Here is a 17686-nt window from a genome sequence, read left to right as displayed (position 1 = left end):
GTCAAATAATTATGATAGGCTAGCCTAAAAAACTAATGCATAAGCTTAGGCCCAAATCAGCTTTAAATGAAAGCCCACTTGGATTTCATTAACCTAATCAAATTTAATTAGCCCAACCCCATATTTGCTTAAACATATAAATATTAAATACTCATTCATCTTGACAATTAGAGTTCACTGGTCATTTTTATGTTAATAATCATTTTTTTTTTTTACATTTCCTTGGAGTTTTCTTTGAATTACAAGCTTAATTTTAAGTTAGTGGATTTCGCTGAAATCAAGTTTCGACCTCCTGAAATTTGTTTGTGACGCACGCATATAACTAAAACCGACGACAATTGAATCAACTCAAATTCAACTCACATGGCTCGATTGCCAGTCTTACATATAAACAATTCACGTACAATTTAGACTATAATAACATACAAATGTGCTTTAAGAACATTACATGTGGGCCGGGTATATTTATTTTCTTGACAACACCGAATAAAAATTGGGAGAGTAGTCTATTAATATTTTGGGTTTATACTATAGTGACTGCCGACATATGTCCATGTAACATTTTCAAATTTTCTTTTATCTCATTTAAAAAAATACATAAATTGGTCTTTTTTTAATATTTGAAAACCCTTATCAATTTTGAATTTACTCTCTAAAAACTAGAGTAAAACCCATTTATATAAATGATTTTACTAGTTTGCGTATAATTTATATATATATATATTCCATTTACTTAAATTTGACATTAATACATTCAATTAAACTATATATTTCTCCTCATACTTAAAAAAAAAAATATATATATATATATATCTCTTTAATTTATTTAAGGAAAAAAATTATATATTTATTTACTACACACCTTCCTACACGAGGCGCTAGGCTAGCCACATACTTGTGATCCAACCCGCTTATCACAACTCCTAGGCTGGATCCGACCCTAATTTTTCTTTTCAATTTCCAAAAATATTTCTCAATCTAAAATCGCTCACCCAAAAGAACGATTTACGTGAAAAGGAAAACAAAGAAACGCAAGGAGCGGAGTGAAATACAGATTCCGCCATTCGCGCGTTTATCCAAATCTTCCAAACCAGGATGAACAGCTTAACGGCGAGCTTCACCGCTCGGCTTTCCACCTCCCCCGCCGCCCATCTTCCCGTACAAGGCCTCTTCACACGGCGCTTGATTTCCGTCCAACCACCTGTACGCCACCAGCGTCTCAGAAGAATCGTGTGCACGGCGGTAATAACTACTTCTTAAAACCTAAATTAATTGTTTGAATCGTTGATGGCAGCTACGGGGGAATACGGAACTATTTTCTGTTTCTGTATTTTTTTTTATTAATAATAGTGTTTTTATTGTGTTGTTGATTTTGATTTTGGGTGGCAAATGCAGGAACCTTATTTAATTACGAAATTAGAGTCCGCTGAAAAGACGTGGAAAGAGTTATCGGTATGAATTGGAAAATGAATATTATCTTCTCAGATGAGTTGTTTTCGTTACGTGCTATTTATTTTGAGTAGTTCGTGTTTGATGTCAATTTTGGTTTGAAATTTTGATGCATTTTCAGGATTCTTGTTTTTGTATGCAATGAAATGCGAAATTTAGTTCAATTTGGTCAGTGATTTTGAAAAATAATTATGGTATTGATTATTGTTAAGTTTAGCATATCTCGATCTCATAAATTATTTCTAGAAATGATTGTGAAAGTGGCTGAAAATACAACGATTACTTGGAAGTTAACTGGGGGCACGTAGAAGTTATAAATCTTATCAACTAGTTATAAAATGTGGAGTATTAGCTCGATATTTGGGAAATTTTAAGCTGGATTTCTCGGTTTGAACTGATTAAGAACACATAGAAACCACATGTAATTTGCGTCTTTCCTATGCAAGTCTCAGTTTAGGGTGGTCCATCAGTTTTGGGTGACGATCAAGTCGGGATGCCTCGGTATAAGGTACATGAGGGGGCACACAACCCAATGAGAACCATCATCAGCCGCACTATCATTTTTAGATTTTGCATTTCGTGAAGACAGCCTCATTTATGTTACATTGCTATATCTATGTGGAAATATCTTTAAATCACCAGAAATTTATTCTTATTGGATAGTAGAGTATTGTCTTAAATAGAGATGTCTGCATTGGTAGTTTCCACTTGATTCATTCTACTTTTTTTGCTTTTATCGTTTGGAAAACAACTTTGAAAATTCAAGGAAACTAATTTACTTGCACGACAAACCCAAACTTTAGGTTAAACTGGGTGATCCTGATGTAGCTTCAAATCCGAGCGAATATCAGAAAATAGCAATGTCATTGGCAGAGCTTGATCAGGTACTGTTCTTTGGAAATCCGCTAAGATCTGTTTCCCAAGCTCATTTTATTCACTCCATATATTATGATTATTGAGCTCTAACACATTCATAACAAATTCTCTGAACTAGTAGGTTGTGTCCTTATTTAGGAGCTTTAAGGATTGTGTGAAGCAATTAGAAGAAACAAAAGGTTAATTTTTGTTTTCCTAGTTCTCTGATCATATCCTCCATCCATCTCTTTCCTTGCATATCTGTGCTGATTTCTTTTATCTTAAATTCAGCTTTGGGGAAAGAGGGAGGTATTGATGAAGACATGGCCGAGATGATAACTTCAGAAATTGAAAGCTTAACTAAGCAAACTAAAGAGCTTGAAGAGAAGCTAAAGGTTTCTGAATCTTCTTGGATGCTGGTTAATTATTTTTAAGTTTAGTCTAGTTTTATGGGTATCCTTGCAACATGAAAACTTTAAACGTTTGGTCTTTTGTTCTCATAATAATAGCTCTTACTACTCCCTTCGGATCCGCTCGATGCAAGAAATATAATGATCGAAGGTTAGCTGATTCTTTTCTTTCAAGTCACATCTTATTAAACACATACATGTTGATACTTAAAACTATGCTTCATAACAAACTTGTCAAATGTTCCGTATCCTGGTTTGGATGTAACTAAGAGATGTTTGATTTTCCAAAATTACAGTGAGGGCTGGTACCGGTGGAGATGAGGCAGGACTTTGGGCAGGTGATCTTGTAGGTATATGTTTGTTTTTGTTCTTCGGAACACATGTGTTTTCTCTGGAATATCCGTTAGCGTGAATACAAAAATTAAATTGTTCGTTCTACCTTCACAACAAATTGTAGGTACGCATGTATCAGAGGTACAGTGAACGTAATTCATGGAAGCACACCCTTATCTCATGCTCTGAGGTAAGCACATATAAATATCCATGCTTAAGACACATGATAGTATCTTGCATACATCTTTATAATCTCCTCATTTTAAGGCTGAGCATGGAGGATATAAGACATGTGTTGTGGAGATAAAAGGGAAACGTGTTTATAGCAAACTGAAGTACGAGTCAGGTGTGCATCGAGTGCAACGTGTTCCCCGAACAGAAGCTCAAGGTCGTGTTCACACATCTACGGCAACTGTTGCTATCATGCCAGAGGTGAATTTTTTTAGGATGCGACTTATCATTCACGCTATTTCAATAGGGTTTCATAAACCAAGAGAATTGTCAGTTTGTGCTGTTCTATTCAATGACCAAGTACAAATTATGAGAAGTGTTATTTATTCTATACGTAGGGCAAAACTCTGTTTATGTTTTTAATTAAATGTTTAAAATTTCTTTGTATGCATATGAATGCAATAGATTAATGCAGTCTGATGAGCACTTAAGTAAAAGACTTAACTAATGCGATTACGGGACTATCATATCATATCTTACTTCAGTTTCCTTATCTTGATTTCAACTTCGACTATTCGTGATTTATTTTACACCGATCTTATTCTTATCTGCGTATGGTGTCAGGCCGATGAAGTTGATGTGGAAATTGACCCAAAGGATATTGAGCTCACAACAGCAAGATCCGGTGGTGCTGGAGGTATAGTGAATATTTTTGGGGTATCGTACCCCCCCCCCCCCCCCCCCCCCCCCCCCGGCACCCCCCCCCCCAAGCCTTTCCAATTAACTATTTATGAAAATGGACTGTTGATTTATTATCTGCATCTTTTTTTCCTCTCCTCTATGCATGAATTGTTAATCCAGGTCAAAATGTCAACAAGGTGGAGACGGCTGTTGATCTTTTCCACAAACCAACTGGAATAAGAATATTTTGCACAGAAGAAAGATCTCAGCTTAAAAACAAGAATCGAGCTCTCCAACTATTGCGAGCAAAATTGTAAGCAACAGTATAACAGAGTTGTTAGTGATTTATGCTAGATCGATCATCTGATTTTACGAGCAGCTGTCTAATTGGTATTCTTTCAGTAGAATATACGTATGCATGTGTACAATCACCTAGATCAAGTGTATGATGTGCAGATGATTATAACCTCTTCTCTCGACTGTTAATATTGTCTCAGGTATGAGATAAAATTAAGAGAACAACAAGAGTTGCTAAGGAATCAGCGAAAAGTGCAGGTTTAGTTGCACTCATTCTCTCACAAATGCATTATTTTTTTGTGAACTATATCTTCATTTTGATCCGTGCTTGCTTCAATATTGTTATACCTGCAACAAATGTATGCTTAATTTCACGCTTTGTATCAAAACTAGACTAACACTTAATATACATGGCAGGTTGGTTCCGGTGCTCGTGCAGAGAAGATTAGAACATACAACTTTAAGGTATTCCCAGTTTTTTATGTCTTGAGTTGGAACTGCATACTATAGAAATGAAATATGAATAACAGAATGTAACAACACTTTTTACTCTACTGAATTGTAGGACAATAGGGTTACAGATCACAGACTGAAAATGAATTTCGAGCTGATGTCGTTTCTGGATGGTGATATTGAAACAGCCGTTCAGGTACATGATATTTTTTTTCTTCGCTTCGAGAATTTCTTTCTTACATGATCTTTGGGTTGGGAAATAGAGGTATTTGACATGCTAATTAATTAATGTTTTCTTTGTGTGTGTGTGTGCAGTCTTGTTTTAGTGTGGAGCAGAAGGAATTACTTGAGGAACTGGCTGAGTCTGTGAACTCCATGTGAACAACTCGCATGTGCCTGTTGGGATTTTATAGGCATAAGTGATATATATGTATTCATATTAATGTAAAACAATAGGGAAATTTTGTATTATTAACCGTTCGAAATGTAATTGAAAATTTTAGATTACCGAAACTATTGTTCGTTCGTATCATTTTGGCACTAAATGATTCGATTATCGAGCACAATATTAGGATGAACTTATTCCTGAGGAAAAAAAATTCAAAATTCTTTGCAAGTTGAAAAATGTGAAATTTTACATTTATATCCCTGATATAAATTTCTTATGATGTAATTTGTTTATATTAACTCGGCCGAAACGACGTCGTTTGTCCTATCATTGAATTAACCAATGAACGAGTTTCAGTGGTAAAGAGAATCCGACAAACTTTAGATTTATCTACGAACCGCTTACGCCGTACATTCTAGTACCGATTCCTCCAAACACCAGTAGGATCAACTGTGTTGACACGTGTCGAGACGGCACGCATCACCACTACCAAATGTCAAACCCTCTCTTCGTTTCCTCAATGCACCGGCTCAAACAAGTGTAGTTAGTAGATAAACACAAACTATAAAACCTCACTTGTGGGGCCCGGCCCGAGCCGCGTACCATGTTCAAAAGAGTGCTCTTTCCTTCGTCGTCCACGCGCCACGTCATCTCTCACCACAAACCCATTTTCAGATCGGTGTCTCTCTCATTTTCTTGGCCTTTATCCGTCGTCTTTCACCGCCCCATTCATTTTTCCAGAGTCTTTGCCATGGCCGATGATCGCTCCACTAACACGACGTCGTCGCCGCCGCCGCCGGAGGCGAGCCACAAGCACACTAACCGCCTCGCGGCGGAGCACAGTCCGTACCTTCTTCAGCATGCCCACAACCCTGTAAATATTAATTATGCACAATTGATTCTTATTGATGGTTTCGGGATTTATTTTAATTATGTTAATTTTTTCTGTAAATAGGTTGATTGGTATCCATGGGGGGAGGAGGCGTTCTCCGAAGCTCGTAAAAGAGATGTCCCTATCTTTCTGTCAAGTATTTTTCACCCCCTCCTCTATTTGTAATTTTGTGGTTCATTTTCTCGATGTGTATTGCTATGTATGTAATTTCCACAATTTATAACTAAACTGATACACAACTTTCTCTGTGGGGTTTTCGTGTTGCGATTTGCGGTGTTCTTGCTATTGAAGTTGGTTACAGCACTTGTCATTGGTAAGATTTCTCGATCGCGGTATTTACGTGTGTAGTAATATCTAGAGAGAGAGTCATTGTTTTGAGTGGACAAATTTTGTTTCTGGTTAAGGTGTCATGTAATGGAAGTAGAATCTTTCGAGGACGACGATGTTGCTAAATTGCTCAATGATTGGTTTGTCAGTATCAAGGTGAAGCTTAGCTTCTCAACTTCTTACCGACCAATACATTGTTCGATTCTTCCTTAATTTCAATTTCAGTTACTAGAACTAAAGATGTAATTTCTGCCAGGTGGATAGAGAAGAAAGACCAGACGTAGATAAGGTCCGTTTGCAAAAGCAAACTATTCTTCAATTACTTCGTTCACGTACACTATATTATATCCAAAAGTGTGTTTCGGTTATTTTTGCAGGTATATATGACATATGTACAAGCGTTATACGGCGGTGGTGGTTGGCCGTTAAGCGCCTTTCTCTCACCTGATCTAAAGCCCTTGATGGGCGGCACTTACTTCCCCCCCGAGGATAAATATGGAAGGCCCGGATTTAAAACCGTACTTAGGTAGACACTTTTTGCTTTTAATTATTTACCGATTCAGTTTCTCGATAATTTAGATCAATACTTTTTTGTTCGATAGGAAGGTTAAAGAAGCTTGGGACACTAAAAAGGATGCATTGGTCCAAAGTGGAACATTTGCTATTGAACAACTTTCGGAGGCATTATCCGCTACTGCAAGATCGGAAAAGCTTGCAGACGGGCTTTCCGAAAAGGCACTGCAGAAATGCGCTGAAGAGGTCGATTTTTTTTCCCATATATTTGTAATGGTTCTGCAAAAAAAGAAAAAAAAATCCGATAAATAGTCTGAAATTAGTTATTCTCGTGTAGCATGTTCGAAATAAACCTCCGTTGCAAATTTTTTTTTTTTTTCTTACAGCTTGCAGACAGTTACGACTCAAAATATGGGGGATTTGGTTCGGCACCAAAATTCCCTAGGCCAGTTGAAATCCAGCTAATGCTTTACCATAAAAAGAAATTGAAGGAAAACGAAATGCCAGGCGAAGCAAAGGAAGACCTTAGCATGGTGGTGCAGACATTGCGGGGCATGGCGAGGGGTGGGGTCCACGATCATGTTGGAGGTGGTTTCCACAGATACAGCGTCGACGAATGTTGGCACGGTTAGTTCAGTGCAGTTCGTCTTTTTTTTTTTTTTTTTTTTGAAATCCGTGTATGTTTCGTATTTCGATTCCTGGTAATAATTGCCTTTTGTCTCTCTCTCTCTCTCTCTCTCTCTCTCTCTCTCTCTCTCTCTCTCTTTCTCTCTCTCTCTCTCTCTCTCTCTCTCTCTCTCTCTCTCTCGTATACAGTGCCTCACTTCGAGAAGATGTTGTACGATCAAGGACAGCTTGCAAATGTTTACCTCGATGTCTTTTCAATCACGAAAGACACGTTGTACTCGAGTGTGTCCCGTGATATTCTCGACTACTTGAGGAGAGATATGATTGGTCCAAACGGTGAGATATTTTCAGCTGAGGATGCAGATAGTGCAGAATCCGAAAGCTCGAGGAAAACGGAGGGTGCCTTTTATGTTTGGACGAGCCAAGAGGTACGATCTTTGTCATTTTACGTAGTTTTTTTTTTTTCTAAGCCGAAGAATAATGATTGTGGTCTCTCACATTATGTATATATTGATAGGTGGATGACATATTAGGTGAACATGCTCCTTTGTTTAAGGAGCACTACTATGTTAAAGAATCGGGCAATTGTGATCTTTCGAAGATGAGTGATCCCCACAATGAGTTCAAGGGTAAAAATGTCCTTATCGAGAGAAATAGCACTTCTGCAATAGCGTCGAAACTGGATATTTCTGTGGAGGAGTATCTCAAGATTTTGGGGGTTTGTAGACAGAAGCTTTTCGATGCGAGATCGAAACGACCTAGGCCTCACTTGGATGATAAGGTATATATTACATACATATATATATATATATATATATATACACACACACACACACACACATACATACATATATAAATAGTTTTGTGTTTAAATTGGTCAGGTGATTGTGTCGTGGAATGGGCTTGTAATTTCTTCGCTCGCGAGGGCATCGAAAATTCTCAAGGCGGAACCAAAAGGGACTGAATACTACTTCCCTGTTAACGGGAATCATGTGAGATCGTATTTTCGATTTATCTAAATATTTTAAATATTTTAGGACATAGTACTAATGTTTCTCGTTGGTGGATAATAGCCGGACGAGTACATGGAAGTTGCGGAGAAGGCGGCAGCTTTTATCAAGAAACATCTTTACAACCAACACACGAAAAAATTACAGCACAGTTTCAGAAATGGACCCTCTAAAGCACCTGGATTTCTAGATGATTATGCCTTCCTTATTTCTGGTCTTCTTGATTTATACGAATACGGCAGCTCGGTTTCTTGGCTAGCTTGGGTTATTGAACTACAACAAATGCAGGTACAAATAGATAGCACATATATATCTATATATATATATATATATATATATACATATATATATATATATATATATATATATATATATATATATATATATATATATATATATATATATATATATATATATATATATATATATATATATATATATATATATATATATATATATAGACATATGTATGTATATATACATATATATTTTCTTGATTTTCAATCTGGGTGTATAATAAATATATTATAGGACGAGCTATTTCTGGACAAAGAGGGAGGAGGGTATTTCAATACTGCAGGTGAGGATCCTTCGGTTTTACTCCGTGTGAAAGAAGACCATGACGGTGCGGAACCTTCCGGAAACTCTGTTTCGATTATCAATTTAGTGAGATTGGGTTCCTTGGTTTCTTCGGGTTCCGATAATTACAGGCGCACTGCAGAGCGTGTGCTGGTAAAAATACTTTTTTTTTTGGGTCTATCGAGGCTTTGATTCTGGAATGTTCCGGAAACTTCGTGGTCGAGTATTTTATTTACCGTGTTTTTTTTTTCCTGCAAGGCTGTGTTTGAGAAGAGGTTGAAAGAAACAGCAATGGCTGTGCCTCTGATGTGCTGTGGGGCCGACATGCTCGGTGTTCCTTCGAGAAAGCAAGTTGTTCTCGTTGGACGAAAGCTGTCTTCGGATTTCGAGACAATGTTGGCTGCTGCTCAAGCATCATATGATCCTAACAAAACTGTAATAAAAAAATAAAATTAAAAACCTAGTACCCATTCTGCACGTGTTCCAAATTCATGTCCTAAATCGATTAACTATGTCGGATTTTTTTTTTTTAATAATGCATTGCAGGTGATTCACATAGACCCTACAGATGCAGAAGAAATGGGATTCTGGGAGGAGCATAATGACAAGATCGCCCTCATGGCTAAAAGCAATTATAATTCCGACAAAGTTGTGGCTCTCGTTTGCCAGAATTTCACTTGCAGCCCTGCATTATACGATCCGACTGCTCTTCAATCTGTGCTCTCAAAATGATTTGCATGCAGATAGATAGCCTGTTCTATGCTTTCGAAGTACAATAAAGACAGGTTTCTTGTTCACATGGGATGTATGTATCTATGTATATATTTTATATAATCGAAATGTAAGTTTTGTTTTATTTTTTTTATATATTATTTTTGAGGGCTGATTTGATAATCAACCGAGTTGAGCTCGAACGAATTTTAATTAAGCTGAACATGAATCAAGGTTTGGTTATTTTTGTATAGTATGATTTCTTTTCTTTCTATTCGAGTTCAAGTTTTAGTTGAACTCAAACGAACTTTTAACGAACAATTCCAATCGAATTTTCTGTTTAAAAATAGAAGGGTAAATTTCACTTTCCCCTTGTACTTTGTTCGATATCATTTTACTTCTTATTCTACTTGATTGCATCGATTTGCCTTCTGCATTGAAAAATTGTCTCAATGTGATCCTGCCGTTAATTTTCAGAAATTTGACATTATTTTCAGAAATTTGACATTAATATCGTTTGATCTAAATCTGTAAATTACAAAAAAGTCACCCTCACGGTTTAAATATTTATTATTAAAAAAAAGAAGGATTATGAGAAAATTCGAATTCCTCATTTCATTCTTAATAGAAAAAATAAAAAAATAAAAGGAGTTTGTTCCGGCCAACACTGTATCTAGGGTTTTTCTAAAAGCGTTACCTTGTCGCCTAATTCACCACCGTTCCCGGCGAGAACAAAATGCTGATTCGATCTATTATTTTATCAAGATCACGTAAGCATCAATCGCTCGCCAATTTCTTCGCAGGCTCTGCATTTGCGAGCCCAGAAAATGCTAATTCGTCGATAGTAAAATTGGCGGAAGAAGGGTATGTTGCTTCCTACTTGGTGAATTCATGTGGTTTATCTGCAGCAGATGCTAATTCCGCTTCCAAAAAGGTGCATTTTGATGACATAGACAAACCAAATACTGTCCTCAACTTCCTTGAAAAACAGGGGTTTAGCAAAACCGAAATCGCCGAGCTCGTTAGAAAAAAACCTAAGTTATTGTTAGCCAACCACGAGAAGTTCCTTTTGCCAAAGATTGAATTTTTCTTGCAGTTGGCAGGTTTCACTAAGGAAGATGCTCTCACAACTCTTTCAAAGCACCCTCATTTCTTGGCATGTAGTGTGAAGCACAGATTAGCACCCGTGTTTAATTACGCAAAGGACGTAATCGGGACTGTAAAAGCTCAGGCTCTTCTCAGACATGGATCCTGGGCTTTTAATATTGATCCTAACGATAGACTAATTCCGAATGTCGAATACTTGAGGGAGCTTGGAGTGCCGATAAATTGTATCGAGTTAGCATTGTTTCACTGTGGGAATATTTTTTCCCAAGAACCTATTAAGTTCAGGGAAGTTGTTGAGGAGGTGAAGCAAATGGGTATTGATCCGACGAAAACGATGTTCATAATGGCAATAGAAGCCCGCTCGGGGAAGAGTACTTTAGAATTATGGGATAAATGCTATCAAGTTTATAGTAAATGGGGTTGGTCCAAAGATGACATATATATGGCGTTCCGAAAGCATCCTCATTGTATGCTTCTTTCCGAGAAGAAGATATCGGAAACCCTCGATTTTCTGGTTAATATGTTAGGGCGGGATCCCTGTTCGGTGGCACACTTTCCAACTATTATCATGTATAATTTGGAGAAGAGGATAATTCCTAGGTGTTCCGTTGTTCATCTTTTGTCGTTGAAGGGTTTAGTCAAGAAAGATTGGAGCTTGACTAGTGTGCTTGCCCCTGCAGAAAGAGTTTTCATGGAAAGGTATGTCACTAAATATACTAAACAAGTACCTCAGATTTATGATATTTATCAAGGGAAGAAGCTTGAATCTGTAGTGGGGCATTGAAGACGGTGAAAAAAACGATGGGCAAGAAGACGATAAAGGATGAATGGAACGAGATTTAGTGAAGAAACGAGAGAGTAGAAACTCGCTTGCTTCATCCTTTTGCCTTGTATTATAGTTCTTGATTTCAAGATTAAAGGTTTGTTTCTATGGGATTTTTTTTGATGGTGAAGGTTTGTTTCATTCTTGTCGAATTCATGTGGGTTGTCTCCAGAAAACGCCGTCGCCGCTTCTGCAAAGGTGCATTTCGACGGCCCAAAAAAGCAAACGCCGTTCTGAAATTCCTCAAGAAAAGGGGATTCAGCAAAACCCAAATCGCCGAGCTCGTGACAAGACACCCGCAGGTTTTGGTATCCAATCCCGACAAATCCCTTTTGCCAAAGATCGAATTTTTCTTACACTTCACCGGGATTTCGGAGAAAGATGCTTTTACAGCTATGACGAGATACCGTAGTTTACTGACAAGAAATCTGAAGCAGAGATTAGAACCCGTTTATGAGTACCTAGCCGATATAATCGGGACTGTAAAAGCTCAGGATCTTCTCAATAGTGGATCCTGGATTTTCAGTCTTGATCCAACGGAGAGAGTCATCCCGAATGTCGATTTCTTGAAGAATCTTGGAGTGCCCCAACAATGTATCGAGTTAGCCGTATTTCAATGTCCCGGTTTCTTCTGCGCAAAATATGACGAGTTCACGAAAGTTGTTGAGGAGGTGAAGGAAATGGGTTTTGATGTGACGAAATCGATGTTTATATTGGCGATAGATGCTCGTAAAGGGAAGGGTAGTTTGGACTTGTGGGATAAATGCTATAAAGTTTATAGTAAATGGGGTTGGTCAAAAGACAGACATACATATGGCGTTCTGGGAGCATCCTTATTGTATGCTTTTGACGGAGAAGAAAATATCGACGGCCCTTGATTTCTTGGTTAACAAGGTGGGTGTGGATTCAAGATCGGTGGCGCTTCGACCGTATGTGCTCTTCTATAGTATGGAGAAGAGGATTATTCCGGGGTGCTCGATTATTCTTTTCTTGTCGTCGAAGGGTTTAGTTAAGAAAAAATGGAACTTGAGTAGTATTAATGGGCTCACCATGCAAATAAAATTCGGTATTCGTTCAATTTGACCGAAAATTGAAGAGATACGAATGTATTTATAGACATGAAACAACAGATGCAGAGCATCATATTATATAATAGTATAATTTGCTGTAAAAAGTAGAATAAAAAGGAGCTGCTGCTGCCTCTGGTTTTTTCCCATCAAGAACTTCGATTGGAATTGTTTTTTCTCTCTATTGGTCGACTGGCTAATTATATATTAAGTTAATTACGAGCTAATTATAGAAGCACTAAAAGCCCAAGAGGCTTGTTAAAAATAAATCCAACTCAACAATAAATTGCAATGTTACTATCAATAATATCTATCACAGTAGAACTAGGGGTGGTCGTATACTAGCTGAGGAGTCTAATTTTTCCTTTTTAATATATATTATACAATAAAATAATAATAAATAAATTTGAAAAGGGTATTTCTTCCATTTTATTTTTTATTAAAAAATCTATTATTGTTATAACAACTTCACAAACCAAAGTACGTTTAAGGCTATTAATTAACCACTCTTATTATTTATTTTAGTCTGCAGAAATTGTCATACAAAACATAAAATCATATGTTTCAACGTTTTTAAATTGTAAGATGTTCCCTCTCTCACTCTGAATCTAGGGTTTTGAAACGCACGCGCTACTTCCTCACCTTGTTCATTGAATCAGCAGCGAAGCTTCCCGTTGACCATCGGAGACCGCAGGAACACGATGCTGCTCCGACCTCTTCTATCACGAGTTCACAATCACCAACGCGCCGGCGCCGGCGCCGCCAATTTCTGCCTTGTTAAAAATGTCGGACCTGCACTTGCTAATTCGAAAGAAAAATCTCTAGAAAAAGAAGGTGTTATTTCCTACTTGGTGAATTCATGTGGTTTGTCTGCAGAAAATGCAGTTTCCGCTTCTAAAAAGGTTCATTTTGATGGGACAAACAAACCAGATTCAGTTCTGGAGTTTCTCCAGAAACAGGGGTTTAGCAAAAGCCAAATCGGCGAGCTTGTCGCCAAACACCCGCAGGTTTTAGTGTCCAATCCCAACAAGTCCCTTTTGCCCAAGATTGATTTCTTTCTGCAACTCACTGGGATTTCTGAGAAAGATTTTCTTACAACTGTTGCAAGTAACCCACAATTCTTGGCAAGAAATTTGAACCGCAGAGTAGGACCCGTTTACGATTACCTCGAGAATATAATTGGATCTGTTAAAGTTCAGACTCTTCTCCGGCGCGGATCGTGGACTTTCAATCTCGATCTCGAGAATAAACTCATCCCACATGTGGATTTCTTGAGGAAGCTCGGAGTGCCGCCTAATTGTATCGAATTAGCATTGTTTCACTGCCCTGGTATCTTTTGGTCAAATCAAGTCGAGTTTAAGAAAATTGTTGAAGAGGTGAGGCAAATGGGGTTTGATCCGTCAAAATCAATGTTTATAGTGGCAATACATACTCGCTCGGGGAAGGGTAATTTAGCCTTATGGGATAAATGCTACGAAGCTTATATTAAATGGGGCTGGTCCAAAGATGACATCGATATGGCATTTAGAAAGCATCCTGGTTGTATGCTTTTGTCCGAGAGGAAAATATCCAAAGTCCTCGATTTCCTAGTCAACAAGGTGGGGCGAGATTCCAGATCGGTGGCACTAAGTCCATATGTTCTGTTCTATAATTTGGAGAAGAGAACAATTCCTAGGTGCTCCGTTGTTCATGTCTTGTATTTGAAGGGTTTAGTTAAGAAGGATTGGAGCTTGACTTGCGTACTTTGCCCTACGGAGAAAGCTTTCCTGGAAAAGTATGTAACTAGATATGCTGAGAAACTACCTGAACTGTATGATATTTATCTAGAAAAGCTAGGGTCGTCGAAGCTTAAATCTGTACAACAATGTTAGCTAGCTTCTGCCTAATATGTTGCTCCATCTTTTCAGTGTGAGACATTATTCTAGAGGAAATAAATATTTTATTTGACCTTTCCGAAAGTAGTTTTGTCCCGTGATCCTCAGCATTTCATAATTAAATGTCAAATAGAATTTGGAAAAATGCAAAAATGCAAAAACAGAAATACCAATTGATAATATTACTAGGCATTCAATTCACAACTGAAAATAGAACAAACAAAAGTTTTACGTCATAGATAACATGTGGGAAGCGTAATAAAGTTCGAATTTGCTAGAAAAAGGAAACGAATAAAACGAGCCTGGCCTAGTTTTCCTGAGGTTTTGCAGTAGCAGCAACAACTTCCTCGGGTTCATTCGGCTTCAGCAGCAAATCCGATATTCTTGCAGCCAAACTCTGTTTTGCTGAAGGGGATACACCGTGCCTGCCGATAATCGACTCAAGCACTGCTTCCGAGAGTTGTTTGTTCTCTATGACCGCTTTCCCATGCTCAGGGATCGAATCGTCTTTAGAGAAGCTAATCTGCAGATCAACAACACACAGTAAAGGAGTCGATTAATAGAGGCGAAAAAAAGCAAGTCATCGTTCATCATCTTAATTGCCCAAGAAACGTGTGATCACCGTTAATGAGCCCTCCGGTGATTGAGTGAAGAGGATGGAGCTTCCAGGAGGGAAGTTTTCGTCACTAAATACTTGGAGGAACTTTTCGATTGCGGCAGACTCTGCATCGGTGTATTTCTCTACTTTCTTCCAGTAGGCGACGCAGTTTTCTGCTACCTTCTCGGAGTATTGTTTGCCAGTTAATGGCAGTATCGTTGTCACCTTTGTGAATTTCTCAAAGGGACCTAAAAATTAACAATTAGGGATTGATAACTTATTCTAAAAAAAAAAAAAAAACTGAAAATTGAATCCTTACCAGTGACGATGTCTCCGAAGAAGTCGAGGGAATCCGTCAATTCGTCGGCGGTTTTGCCATTCCACTTAACGGCGAGTGACTGTACGGCGTTATCTTCTAGGTAAACCCCAATTGCAGTGAATTTGATGAACCTCCCCTCAATCTCCATCCCTCTCACCCCTGCGCATGTTATCAATAACCATAATATCAGAAATTGCACTAGTGCTTCAGCAGATAAACGAGAGAACTAACCTGCGCCGCCGAGGAAGAAGGTCTTGGCGGAACCGGGAGGGTTGATCGCCGGAGGAAATACGCATGATTCGACCTGGACTTGGGTGACCGACAATTTCTCGCTCACTTTCTCTGCAGACATTGTTTGAGCGTGCTTGCTTATAGACTGATATGAAATTTCGTACTTGTATATATATATATATATATATATATATATATATATATATATATGTGTGTGTGTGTGTGTGTGTGTTGAATGATAGCTGGGTAAAAAATAATGGTGGTTATGGGGGGGTTTGGTTGATGTTGATGTGAAATTGAATACGACTGACGACGACGTCGTCTCAGCACCACCAGTTTCACCAAACTCCACTTTCCTTTTGTCGGTTTATCTACAATCTACTTACTACTTTCACTATGAATTAATTAAGTCTCGTTTATTTATAACATGTTTGGTATCAAATTTTGTTTTTTTTTTATGGGATAATTTGCTAAAACTCCCTCATATGAAACTCCCCATTAAGACAGGCCCATTTTTTCTTCCCCATTTTAACATAAATCCAATAATTAATATTAAATTAAAATATAACATAATTAACCTATTTTACCCCTAATTAATTTTTTTAACCTAGCCATAATTCTCAACCGTTCTCTTTTCTTTTACATTCTATCTCATCGTTTTTCTCTCTTTTTACGGCGTCTCTGATTCGTCTTGGCGGTTTGTCGGATTTGACTTGTGCATCCACATCAAGAGTTGCGGCTACACCTAGTAGATCTACGCTATTTGCCAGCCCATTTCCGAAGACCTCGCCGCCTTCTACCAAATGTTCATTGACGTGCGATGGGGTGGTGGCAACATAGAATTAAAAAAAGAGGTTTTTTTTTTGTTAATCGTCATTACTGCTACTAAAATTTAAGAGGACTTTTGATTTTTTCTTTTTCCATAAACCTAATTTAATTCCTCTTTTGTTTTTTCTCTCTTTTTTTTTTTTTTTTTTTTTTTGCCGTGATTTGCTTATCATGTAGCAATTCCTGATTGAATATGGGTCTCTGATGGAGCTGCAAGTCAATGTTGAGGTTTTTGTTTTACCACTTCTTTGTTGTCCTTTTTTATTTGATGGGAATTTTTTTTATTCAAATAGTTTAAAAGTGGATTTAGATAGTTACATAGTTGATTATGTTAATTTGGTTGTGGAGTAAGTTAATTTTGTATTAGATTTTGATAACTTTGTAGTGAATTTTGATAATTGGATTTCGATAACTTTATAGTGAATTTCGATAACATTTGAGTGGATTTTAAGTTGCTTGGAAAGGGAAATGTTTTGAATGAATTGAATTGACATGTTTTTGATTTATTATCCTTGTTTCTTCTTTTTTTTTTTTTTTATTTAACAGCTGATTTTTGTTCTTTTAATTTTGATAATGTTTTTGTTCTGGATGATACTTATGACGAAATTGCTGATGGGAGGAAGAAGATGATGATTTTTTCAAATAGTGGTTTACGTTTCAAATAACGAGAAGAAGATGATTACACGGACTATGCTCTAGGGTTCATTGGAGAGAAGATGGTGTCCTTTATAGTGGTTTTATAGCTTTTTTTTCGCAGATTTTTTTATGTTTTCTTGTTAGAATTCATAGTGATTTTCGATGTTTATATAGTTGTTTTATACAGAGCGGTTTTCATGTTTATATAGTTGTTTATAATGAGTGGTTTTCATAATGTGAGGCTTTGTCTTTGATAAATTTATAGTGGTTTTCAATAAATTTTGTACAGATTTTTAAATAGTTGTATATGCATAGTGATTTTTATGTTGACATAGTTGTTATATAGAGTGGTTTTCAAGTTTACATAGTTGTTATACATAGTGGTTTTCATATTATATAGTTGTTATACATAGTGGTTTTCATGCTTATATAGAGTGGTTTTTATTTAAAAAAACTAGAAAGAAAATAAAAGAAAACCATTTAAAAAAAATGAAATAAAAAAAATAA

General features: G+C 37.2%; 5 protein-coding genes, 1 long non-coding RNA gene and 1 pseudogene across 8 annotated transcripts; 6 read left to right on the top strand and 1 right to left on the bottom strand.

Moving 5' to 3' along the window:
• The first annotated feature begins 872 nt into the window (after positions 1-872).
• Positions 873-5162, top strand: APG3 (Peptide chain release factor 1). The gene is made up of 15 exons (XM_012977942.2): positions 873-1242; positions 1396-1452; positions 2253-2333; positions 2447-2504; positions 2596-2699; positions 2814-2865; positions 3011-3060; positions 3172-3237; positions 3315-3479; positions 3843-3915; positions 4080-4212; positions 4397-4454; positions 4614-4661; positions 4762-4845; positions 4965-5162. Exons 1-15 carry the CDS (start codon positions 1096-1098, stop codon positions 5028-5030), a joined length of 1242 nt encoding a protein of 413 aa, XP_012833396.1. The 5' UTR covers positions 873-1095; the 3' UTR covers positions 5031-5162.
• Positions 5163-5363: 201 nt separating this feature from the next.
• Positions 5364-10032, top strand: LOC105954243 (catalytics). Of its 2 annotated transcripts, XM_012977917.2 has the most exons (15): positions 5505-5911; positions 5993-6065; positions 6221-6242; positions 6334-6412; positions 6513-6545; positions 6634-6782; positions 6859-7015; positions 7156-7396; positions 7586-7824; positions 7914-8177; positions 8278-8388; positions 8470-8694; positions 8938-9138; positions 9244-9420; positions 9532-10032. In XM_012977917.2, exons 1-15 carry the CDS (start codon positions 5642-5644, stop codon positions 9715-9717), a joined length of 2427 nt encoding a protein of 808 aa, XP_012833371.2. In that variant the 5' UTR covers positions 5505-5641; the 3' UTR covers positions 9718-10032. The 2 variants fall into 2 exon arrangements, with proteins under 2 accessions (XP_088672291.1, XP_012833371.2); XM_088816165.1 differs by lacking the exon at positions 6221-6242 and having other exon boundaries at positions 5364-5911; positions 5993-6090.
• A 266-nt stretch (positions 10033-10298) lies between these two features.
• On the top strand, positions 10299-12877 carry LOC105954285 (uncharacterized). Its single transcript, XM_012977960.2, has one exon. It carries the CDS (start codon positions 10433-10435, stop codon positions 11585-11587), a length of 1155 nt encoding a protein of 384 aa, XP_012833414.1. The 5' UTR covers positions 10299-10432; the 3' UTR covers positions 11588-12877.
• Positions 11627-12877, top strand: LOC148770863 (transcription termination factor MTERF8, chloroplastic-like; annotated as a pseudogene).
• A 517-nt stretch (positions 12878-13394) lies between these two features.
• LOC105954275 (uncharacterized) lies at positions 13395-14651 on the top strand. Its single transcript, XM_012977953.2, has one exon. The coding sequence runs from the start codon at positions 13395-13397 to the stop codon at positions 14562-14564; it is 1170 nt and encodes a 389-aa protein (XP_012833407.1). The 3' UTR covers positions 14565-14651.
• Positions 14652-14720: 69 nt separating this feature from the next.
• LOC105954325 (chalcone--flavanone isomerase) lies at positions 14721-16103 on the bottom strand. The gene is made up of 4 exons (XM_012978000.2): positions 15716-16103; positions 15485-15643; positions 15190-15413; positions 14721-15090 (listed from the first exon to the last, which is right to left on the bottom strand). The coding sequence occupies exons 1-4, from the start codon at positions 15834-15836 to the stop codon at positions 14875-14877; spliced, it is 720 nt and encodes a 239-aa protein (XP_012833454.1). The 5' UTR covers positions 15837-16103; the 3' UTR covers positions 14721-14874.
• A 236-nt stretch (positions 16104-16339) lies between these two features.
• Positions 16340-17542, top strand: LOC148770862 (uncharacterized). 2 transcript variants are annotated; one of them, XR_016030640.1, is made up of 2 exons: positions 16340-16569; positions 17167-17542. It is a non-coding gene; the product is annotated as an uncharacterized LOC148770862 (long non-coding RNA). The 2 variants fall into 2 exon arrangements; XR_016030641.1 differs by having other exon boundaries at positions 17163-17542.
• Positions 17543-17686: the final 144 nt, after the last annotated feature.

This window comes from Erythranthe guttata, chromosome 4 (genome assembly GCF_056151865.1).
Source record: "Erythranthe guttata isolate IM_541 chromosome 4, IM_541, whole genome shotgun sequence".
Lineage (NCBI taxonomy): Eukaryota > Viridiplantae > Streptophyta > Magnoliopsida > Lamiales > Phrymaceae > Erythranthe > Erythranthe guttata.
Note: the sequence above shows the minus strand (reverse complement) of the source record. Positions and strands in the feature narration are given on the sequence as shown.